Source organism: Nicotiana sylvestris, chromosome 5 (genome assembly GCF_000393655.2).
Source record: "Nicotiana sylvestris chromosome 5, ASM39365v2, whole genome shotgun sequence".
NCBI lineage: Eukaryota > Viridiplantae > Streptophyta > Magnoliopsida > Solanales > Solanaceae > Nicotiana > Nicotiana sylvestris.
Genome location: NC_091061.1, coordinates 122,875,932 through 122,886,438, shown reverse-complemented (window position 1 = coordinate 122,886,438; position 10,507 = coordinate 122,875,932). Strand labels below are relative to the sequence as shown.

At 37.0% G+C, this 10,507-nt stretch overlaps 1 protein-coding gene across 2 annotated transcripts; it reads left to right on the top strand.

Annotated features, from left to right (window-relative positions):
• The first annotated feature begins 469 nt into the window (after positions 1-469).
• On the top strand, positions 470-10,507 carry LOC104212228 (protein TRIGALACTOSYLDIACYLGLYCEROL 3, chloroplastic). 2 transcript variants are annotated; one of them, XM_009761448.2, is made up of 10 exons: positions 470-978; positions 3,686-3,814; positions 4,093-4,188; positions 4,290-4,367; positions 4,467-4,528; positions 4,652-4,727; positions 5,053-5,160; positions 9,238-9,413; positions 9,503-9,587; positions 10,024-10,507. In XM_009761448.2, exons 1-10 carry the CDS (start codon positions 739-741, stop codon positions 10,060-10,062), a joined length of 1,089 nt encoding a protein of 362 aa, XP_009759750.1. In that variant the 5' UTR covers positions 470-738; the 3' UTR covers positions 10,063-10,507. The 2 variants fall into 2 exon arrangements, with proteins under 2 accessions (XP_009759750.1, XP_009759749.1); XM_009761447.2 differs by having other exon boundaries at positions 510-978; positions 3,683-3,814.

The following is a 10,507-nucleotide window of genomic DNA, read 5'->3' as shown; positions in this document are numbered from 1 at the left end:
CTTGTTTGTGCTTGAGTTGCTCCTTTCTCTTATTATTAGTCAAATAGGTATGGAAGGTGTTGCTCGTTGCTCTCCTCCAATATCTAAGTGACTTGTTTACTCCTACCAACAAAAAGAGGAACTAATTTGAACTCTTGGCTGAATTATACAGTGCCATTAGACTAGTTTTACACTACCACTAAATTGTTTTTGTCGATTAGGATAGCGGCAAAGTAGTATTGAGCAAATGGACCGGCTACTAACGTGGGGTACTAACATTGTAATGGTTCATATCACACGTTACAACTCTAGAAACCGAAACCACACCACTTTGACAATACGAATATTCCGCTGGATCAAGCCTTAAGGAAAAGAAAAAAGGAAAGGAAGTGGGAGAAGATCACTTTTAAACTTCAGACAAAAAGAAATGCAAATAAACAATGCTGCATCTGCAACATATAGGGGTCGGTGATTGAGGGAAAAGAATAATAAGAGCACTATATATACAAGGAAAGGAACCAACAAACATTAGACTCCTCTCATTCTCCGCCCTCTTCTTCCCACCACTCTTCTTTAATACTGATCAAGCCTCAAAACATACTTCCTTTCTTTTCTTTGACTTAACCAATTGTCATTCTCCAAACTTTTGCAAATTCATCCTTTAAATTCGATCAAATTACATGTTCGTTGAGTCCAAATACGATCTGGGTCATCGCCAGAATTTCCCATCTTAAATTCTCCAAACTGGGTTTTGGTCCAATGGTTTCTTTTGCGGGTTCGGTTGTGTCGCCTTCTATTGTCAACATTTGCAATAGCAGCAGTGGCCCCTCTTCTTCTTCGTGTAGCTACAAGAATACATTTTTACCCAATTCTTGTAATTTAGAAAAGCCATTCTTGGTGCGTCCCCTGTGGAATAGGAAGACTGTTTGTGCTTGTGTTGCACCTCCTCGGGACTACAAAGCTGCTGACTCTGATCGGTTTTCCACCTCAAGGTTCAATGTAAGATTCTAATCATTTGATTTGGACCTTCCAATTATCCAGTTTCTGCTTTTGGGTTCTGCATTATAGTATCTCATCTCTTCCATTTTATATGATAATATTTGACAGGAAACAACGTTTAGGATGGTAAATTGGATTTGTGAGCTGTATTGGCAATAGCACAAGAAAATAATCGCTCATAATTTAGTTTGGTAGGAAAACATCACATCAAAGTTAAAATTTGATAGCTTAATGATTTTGGATTCTTGAGACTTGTGGAAGTTGTATAGAAATGGAATGGTGTACCACATTTTAGGACACCCTAAACTGGAAAGAATGCCATATGAATCGGAATAGCGAGAACACTAGTGGCATGTCTCTGTGCTTCATGAATCATGTCAAATTGAGGTAGTTACTGAAATTACTCTGTTTAATCATTGATTTTCTGGTTTTAATAGGAAGGTGGTCGAGGGTTGAGATAATGTAGAATAAGTTGAAGTGCCGAAATAGAAATATCTATCTTTGATATTTGCATCCTAATGGTTCCATAATTGCTTTTAGGAACTTGGTCACTTATTATTGGGATGTTGCTTATACCTTTATCCACATATCTCTTTGGGCTCCATTTGGTATGAAAAAAAAGATCCAGCTTGCACGGAAGGGTATGGCCTAGTGGTTAATAAAGTTGGAGGAAAAGCTTGAGGTCTTAGGTTTAAATCCTAGCAGAGACAAACACACTAGGTGATTTCTTCACATTTGCGTAAGCCTTGGTAGGCAGAGTTGCCCGGTACCTGTGTTGGTGGGAGGTAGCAGGTACCGGTCGCATACCACCTCCGTAAAAGAAAGAAAAGAAAGATCTTGATTGGTGAGATATTCCTAGCATTTTGTTGTCTTTAACATGGGAAAATTTCTTTCAATCAAATCCAGATAGACGACTTTCATATTGGATGTAATACAACAACAACAACAACAAAAAACCTAGTGTAATCTTATAAGTGGAGTCTGGGGAGAGTAATGTGTACGCAGACCTTACCCCTACCTTGTGAAGGTAGAGAGATTGTTTCCGATTAGACCCCGGCTCAAGGAACAATAACAACAACAAGAGAAACAAGGACACAACGTGTAACAATAAAGATCTAGAGATAAGAAATGCAAGAATAGTACTAATACTACTGGTAAGAATGACACAATGTGTAGTAACAAAGCTCTAGGAACAAGAAAATATAAGAATATTACTATACTATCGGAAATATCACCTGTATTACTTTAAACACAAATCAGAAAAATCATATTATGTTCATCTTCCCGGACAAAAAAACATAAAAAATTTGTGTAGAAATGAACTTTCCTTATTAAAGTATTTTCCACAAGAAGCATTCATATGGATAAAGTGTTGGTGAGTTCATATTGTCCTAAACTCATCTTTTAGGTCTATACAAGTGCTTTAAAAAGTTAAACACCAAAACAAGATCAGTCTGAAAGAGAGAGGTAGAGTGGATTTTTGTAGGAAGGGGGGAGGGGGGAGGATGGATAAAGTGTTGGTGAGATCATATTGTCCTAAACTCATCTTTTAGGTCTATACAAGTGCTTTAAAAAGTTAAACACCAAAACAAGATCAGTCAAAGAGAGAGGTAGAGTGGAAGAGGGGGGGGGGGGCAGAGGCAGAAGGCGAAGAGTAGAAGGCTGAGACGTGAACCATGAGTAAGAATAACACTTACTTATCCTAAATAGTGTGGGGTTAAGAGGAATGCTGGTGGACTTCTATGTTGGTTTGGAGAAAAAGAGTTCCAAATAAAGGTGAGAGATTTCTGCAATAACTGGTTGAGTCGGGGTATGCCAAGGGTGCTCAAACATTGATAAGAGTTGATTTTTGTCGTTAGAAAAGTTTCTAATAGAATCCGTTTTGCTTATACTCAAGTTAAAACCTCCTCCGATGGGGTGTCTAAAAGTTAATTTTCATGCCCGAAGAGGAGTCCTATTACAGAGCACGTCGTTACTTACTTGGACAAGAAGGTCCATGACCTATGTTGATGGTCTCCATTGCACTTTGGAGAGGTGCCAATCTAAGAACGGCCCAAGTGGTCAAGCCTAAGACATATGTTGAAGTGTGACCATCTCATCTAAAAGATTAAAATGATTAAAATGTTAGAGAAAACACACTTTTATTTACTTAATTATGTCTTCAACACATGCTGACTTGATTCTTTTTTATGAGCCAAGCACATGAAAAATCTTTTTGATATTGTGTGGTGGTGAGACTCAAACCAAGGTCCTTTACCTGCTTTGATACCATATTGAAGTGTGTGACCATCTCATCTAAAAGCTTAAACTGTTAGAGAGAACACACTTTTATTTTACTTAATTATGTCTTCAACAACATAATGACATTAAAAAAATACTCAAGAAGCATTTAGTTTTGGTTTTCAGATTTTGGAAACTCTTCTAGAATACCCTTTAAAATTAGGTACTTATACATACATAATGCTTGTTGCTTCCATTGGAATCCCATTAGATGACACTTTCTATTACAACATTCCGGTGGGGGTTTTGTGGGGGGAGCTAAACTTTGGATTAGCTACTTGTTGTTTTTTTTCCAGATAAATGTCTGCTGGATATAATCTTTTGATCAGAACATATATGAGTTGCTTTACATTTTTCAGACGTTGACAACATTTGAATCCTGCCTAGTTCTCTTTCCTGAGTTCTGTTTGTCTCGTTTGAATAGCAGGAATCTGCTAAATTGGAGAGTGTGAGCTTGTTGAGAGAGCCTGAGGATGAGTCAGATGTGCTCATTGAGTGCAGAAATGTGTGCAAGTCATTTGGCGACAAGCATATCTTAAGAGGTGTGAGCTTCAAGGTGAACTTTCATTACTTCCTTCAGAAACTGCTTGTATCCAGTATGATTGGGTCTTGCAATTTAGGAGTTTTTTCCTTTTTTTAATTTTTTTTTTATGGATTATGATTGAAAGATCAATAAAAGGTAAAGGTAGGAAACTATACTTAACGAAAGAAAGTTGGCTGGCTACAGTAAAAATTATTGTTTTATTTCCTTTCTGGGTTATTGGTTTCTACATTCATGACTTCTCATTCTTTATGTTTGTGAAAGTGCTGATAAGTCTTTACCCTCTGTTACAGATCAGACATGGTGAGGCCGTTGGAATAATTGGGCCTTCTGGCACAGGGAAATCAACAATCTTAAAGATAATGGCCGGCCTTCTAGCTCCTGATAAAGTATGTGTATTGTTTATCTTGTCTCAGAATACAGCTGTGCCACTTATAAAAGTGTGATTCTAAATCCCATTATCTCTGCTAATAGACTTCATTGAATGCAGGGAGAAGTCTTAATCAGAGGTAAATTGCGCAATGGATTAGTGAGTGATGAGGAAATTTCCGGGCTTAGGATTGGCTTAGTAAGTTATATGTTCTAATATCTTGTTTGGTTGTCCGTTGACATGGACTGTAGAGGTACTTCTTGAATGTTCTTATAAACATTTCCATCCCCTTAACAGGTGTTTCAGAGTGCTGCACTTTTTGATTCCTTAACCGTTCGTGAAAATGTTGGTTTCTTGCTGTAAGATACTCTCAGTTCTCTAATTATCCATAAAAAAGAATTTATTTTCTCAGCTCTGCTGAATCAGAAGTTTTTCTTTTAGCTATACTGATTAGAGATTGTTGGTTCTCTTTGGAATTCTAGATATGAGAATTCAACTATGCCAGAGGATCAAATTGCACAGCTTGTAACTGAAACTTTAGCTGCTGTTGGGTTGAAGGTAAGGGCAACGATAAACATTTATAAATGATGCATTAAATTCCTTATTAAAAAAGATAATGAGTGCATTAAACAAATGCATCCAGGTTCCCAACTTACTATGACAATGAAAATAGTTTTACCAACTTCAAAATTGCTATTTGCACTATCATTTCAAGATCTCCTCTCTCACACACACTGTACGGAAATGCCCTCTGTTGTTTTCTGTTTTGATTTCTGGGCAAAGTAAATCGAAGAGAGAATAGTGGATTCATCGTTATAGTATTTCATATAAATAGTTATGATTGGTTTCACAGATGCCAATTTTCAGTTTTATGTCTATGCAGGAAGTTGAAGACCGATTACCTTCTGAATTGTCTGGTGGTATGAAGAAAAGAGTTGCTTTAGCTCGCTCTATAATTTTTGATACCACGAAAGACGTAGTAGAGCCAGAGGTACGTTCCAGGTGCTTCATGACATTATCATCAGTTCTTTTTGGCTAGAGTTTGTAATTCTGCTAAATGGATTGTTGTAATCTGGTTCACTGCTTTTCTTCATGCTGGTTACTCTGTGATCTGAATGCTACATGTTAGTCCCTTTGTCCCAAATTATCGTCCACTGTGCTTTTTGGGAGTCAATTTGTAGTATCATTCATGTTGTCCCTGAATTGGTAAATTATTTTTAAAAGTAGGAGGTATCCACTTCCAATTTCACTCCTAAAGTTGGTCAAAATGACTTAAGAGAAGGAAAAATGGACAACTTGTGACGGAGAACGCTACTTAATTTGTTATCTAGGGATGTCATTGTTTTGAACTTGAGGTACTCCATTCTTCTGAAACACCTTGAACCTCGTTATAGCTCTGTAATCAAGAGAGCATTTATTATGAACTGTTGATTTTAGGTGACTCCACTCTTACTCCGAGGACTTTCTTTTTGTATTGTTTGAGAAAAGGACTTGATGTCCAAAGATGGAAATGCAAAAATAAGTCCATATTTAATCTTCTGGGCAAGTTTAATGACTTGATGAATTTTATGGCATGAAGATGATATGTGTAATTTGCAAGCAAAAGAAAAGGATGCCTGCAAAATTGATGGATACAGCTTATTGTTGAATTGTGCAGTGCCAAACTATCATTAATATTGTGTCTTAACCCTTAGCATTATAGATTTCATAGCTCTACGGGTCATTAATTGAACGACATGGTTAGTGAGGATTCATATAGCTGAACCTACTAGCTCGAACCCGTGACCTCCTCGTCACATTGCAGCAACTTTACCGGTTACAGAAATCTAAAAAAAAAAACTACGAGATAAACAAGAAAAGACGAGCATTTCAGTTTTGTTTTTCTTTGGAGGTGTAGGAAAATTGTTTGTAGAACTTGAATTATCATTTTTTTGGGGGGTGGGGGATTATAAAAATAAGCAAAGATAATTGTAGATACAAAAGTATGGGTTAATGCATAAGGAGCAAATATATCCGATTTGTTACACGGACTTGGAAGAAGGAAGCTTTGTTAAATATTTTAAACCTCAAGAGAGACCACAGGGATGGTATGTTTATTTAATTCTATTATTTTCTTTTTTATTAAGTAAAATCATTCCTGTCTTCTTACTTCATGGTGCACTGGACAATGTAATGTTAGTCTTGACAGACCTCTATCTCTGCCAAGTATGGAAACAAGCCTCCTTAAATTACGAAGTTAAGATTTTTTTGTTAACAATGTCCAGATGAGACAGATGGAAAATAGGTTCAAACTGAAATCCTTGGTGAGAGACTAGAGTAACAAGAATCAACTTGACAGCTTTAAGAATTGAGCCTTCTAGGCTGGCCATTGGCTCCCTCTTTTATAACAGAATCAACTTTTTTTTAATGAAATGTGTAGTCAAATTCAGCTTTATCCATATCTTTGAGCATTGTGATTTCTATAAATGATTCACCATTATTAGTTCACATCGATGCATACGAAATATGTGCATAGCGGTCAAATAATTTTCAGTAGTTGAACTTCTTTATTTAGGTTTAGGCAGGATACATGGTTTACCCCCGACCTTGAGGTCAATCCCTGTGACACACCTCTTCACCACGGGAACCCCTTTGCACACTCAACCTTTTCAAAGTGTGTCTAATACATACCTCTTCTGTGTTTGGCCACTTTTTCTCGACAATTCTATGTCATGCACCAATACACGTGTCAAGAAATATTAAAAAGAAATATTTAAAATTACAAGTATACCACTGAAAAAATTAAAAATCTATGGCTGCCACCACCTTATCACCACCACGGCCATAGCTGCCACCATCTACTTTCCATGATTACCACCACAACTTTCAAACAAAACACACGAACACCAGTCCCTTTTCACTTGTTCAACAAAAAATTCTTAATCTGAAAGAAGAATAAAATCAACAGTAAACTTAGCAATGAAATTGGCGCCGAAGGAAATCTGGTAACTTCGGAGTCAATATCATCGGCATCGGGCCGGAGAAAACTTCTGCATAATTCTGAAAAATCCCCCAATTTGAACCTCCTATTCCTCCAAAAGGATATGATTTTTTTGAAATTGAGCTCCCATCTGGTACCACTAAAACTTCTAAAGACAATGATGGCACTTGAAATTCAACAGTAAAAAGAAACAAGAATATTAGCTTTACTTTCAAGAAATTGCAAAACTGGATATTGGTAAAATGATAAATTTTGAGTTCTTCACAGATTTGTGAATAAAAAAAGACAATTATGTCAATACTATTTTGGCATGAGGAAGAAGACGAAGGGGGAAAGGGGTTTGGGAAAGAAAACCAGAGGAAGTGGGATTGCAGGGGGGCGGCCCGTTAAGGGGTAGACGATGAGGACCAAACAATTTTAAAAGAAACGAATAAGTCTTAAAGTTTTAACGCGTGGCACTAAAATATGGATTGGGACAAAAGTTTTAGACTTTAACGCTGCTTCTTCTTGTTAAGCACGCTCGTGCCACGTAGAAAAAGAGGTGTGTAGTAGATGCACTTTGAAAAGTTTGGGTGTGTAAAGGGTTTTCCGTGGAAAGGTGTGTTACAGAGATTTAACCTCAAAGTCAGGGGGTAAACTATGTATTTTGCCTTCAGGTTTATGATATGTTGGCTGAAAAAAAAAACTATTTATATAGGATGGAACTTTTTAAGGAGTAAAAATCAAACCCAGAATATGTAGTGGGAGGGCACGTAATGTGTGCATAGTTGTAGAAGGTAAGAGCGAGGGGTAAATGGTTCAGCATTATTAGTTCACATTGATGCATACAAAGTATGTGCATAGCCATCAAATATTTTCAGTAGTTGTACTTCTTTATTTAGGTTTATGATATATTGGCTGAAAAATACTGTTTATATAAGACTGACTTTTAAGAACTAAAATAAGGACTTCGAAGGGGGCGCGGGGAGTAAGCTAAACCAAGATTATGAAGTGGGAGGACACTTAATGCATACACAGTTGTGGCAGGTAAGAGCGAGGGGAGACTGAGAACATGTGTTGGTAATATGGAAGGGAGATGAGAGGGAGAAGCCAAGGATAGTGTGATTATTGATAACAAAGGGAGGTGTGGTTTACTGACATTTATAAGGATATTGGAGAAAAAATGTGGAGGATTCATGAGCATGTCATGTGAAAGCTATATTATTTTCAGATTGTTCAGGGTTGGTCTAGTGGTGAGAGCGCTGCAAATAATATGTGGGTTAGGCGCATGTTACGAGTTCAAAGTTCGAACCCTGCTACGACAAAACGCTTGGTATTTAACTGGAGAAGGGTAGATGGGTGGGCCCTTTATCCACCAGAGTTTTGAACTGTGAAACATTTGCCTCGAGGATTACTTGGTTTCCGAAAAAAAAAACTATATGCTTTTCAGAAAGATAGTACAATATCTTTTACTTCACAAAGTAAAAACAACGAGAACCAAGTGTTTTTGTTAATTCCCTTTTTTTTAAAATAACTTTCAGTAACTTGTGCCAATAAATCTCTCTCTGGTATTCCCAAGCTTTAGTATTTCTGAAATAATTCTCAGAGAGAGAGAGTTGGCCTGGGTTTTTTCCTTTATTTAAATATTTTCTTATTAATATCTGCAAAATTATTTGTTCCTTCATTTAAGATTAGCCCGCACCATGCTGTTAAAGCAATATGGGTAACAGAGCTAAGGGAAACGAATGGGTGATAGTGTCCTTTAAAAACCAGCATTTGGACATCCGTGGTGCTCGTGGTCTCCTGATAGGAATTGGGTTAGGGGAATCAACGATGGAATAATTTGATAGCAAGTGATGCTGTTTGTTGGAGTTCGTCTTCTACTTTCTGAGTGATATAACATGATACCCTATGTAAACATGCTTGCATGTTCCTTTTTGTTGTTTTAGACAGAAAAACCGTGCCGTTTCGGTTTTAGGTGATTCTGAAACTTCTGATGTCAAAGTGGTTCCCTCGTGTTTTTGGGCTGGTAGGAACTAGTTATTACTTTTGGAACATATTTACTGCATGGTTAACCAAGTAATCTTAATTACATGCACTGCTGAGTAGGTGCTATTATATGATGAACCAACAGCGGGGCTTGATCCGATTGCATCGACCGTTGTGGAAGATCTCATTCGCTCGGTTCACGTGACAGGCGAGGATGCACTTGGGAAGCCTGAAAAGATTGCATCTTATGTTGTCGTCACTCATCAACACAGTACTATTAAAAGAGCTGTTGACAGGTTCGGTTTCTTGTTGTTCTAACTTCTAAGACATGTTGAAGTTGCATATGCTGCAAACTTTTATTAACTTCGAGGTTCCTTTTGTGCAGGCTAATATTTCTTTATGAAGGAAAGGTTGTCTGGCAAGGAATGACTCATGAATTCTCCACATCAACTAATCCTATTGTCCGGCAGGTAACGATGGTCTTGGTTCGTTTTTTCTTTCCGAAAAACTGCATGCTGATTTCTCATTTCACCAGCAAGGAGTAAGATATAACTAACTGTGCTATCGAATCAACTTTATATCTACGAACTACTCCATCCGTTCCAATTCATCTGACAATCAATTTGTCACTAAATTAATCAAAATTCTAGATATTGTGAGACTATACAAAAAGTACTATAAGTTGCAATTTTCCTTATGAAAATAACAAAACTAGTACATTTTTGAAGTTCATTTTAGTCAAAGTTCACTTAAACAGAATATGGCAAGCATTTTTGTAGGAGTACTAACTGAATATCTGAATGGGTAGAGACGCATATGTTGATTTGATGGAAAATTTACATGTTTTCGTCTGGTTATTTGGCTCTTGGTATGATTTTAAACCGTTGTTTGTTTTATATGTGTCAGTTTGCATCAGGGAGCTTGGATGGTCCTATTAAATATTAGCTTGTATATCTACAGCAAATACGCAAAATACTTGTTCGCCCATGTTTGAACTCGGAGTTGAACATGGTAGACCAGCTGGCCGTTTTACGGCTGACCTTATCAAGCCACAACAGAGAGATTAAAAGTAGTCACATTGGCATCTCCCATGAATCTGCACAAGTCGTAGAAAAAGTTTCTACTTGTATTTCAATCTTATTCTTCCCTCTTTTTTCACATTCGTTTTTGCAGTTAGACTGTCGAGAAATCCAATTATAGCATCTTCACAGTAAGGAATCATGTAGAAATAAAGTGATTCTTTTTGCTTTGTTATTACATTATAGAAGTTTTGATTATTTTAACACCACTACCAAATTATTCCATGGATAAAGACAAATTCTTGTTGCAACACTTGTAAGGAATAAATTCCATGGCACTACCTATAGAAGATAAATTTTCCATGCATGAA

Coding starts and splice junctions, on each gene's coding strand:
- LOC104212228 (XM_009761447.2), top strand. CDS start 739: ATGGTTTCTTTTGCGGGTTCGGTTGTGTCGCCTTCTATTGTCAACATT. Junction 4,728..5,052: donor TAGCTGCTGTTGGGTTGAAG/GTAAGGGCAACG, acceptor ATGTCTATGCAG/GAAGTTGAAGACCGATTACC. Junction 9,588..10,023: donor CTAATCCTATTGTCCGGCAG/GTAACGATGGTC, acceptor TATATGTGTCAG/TTTGCATCAGGGAGCTTGGA.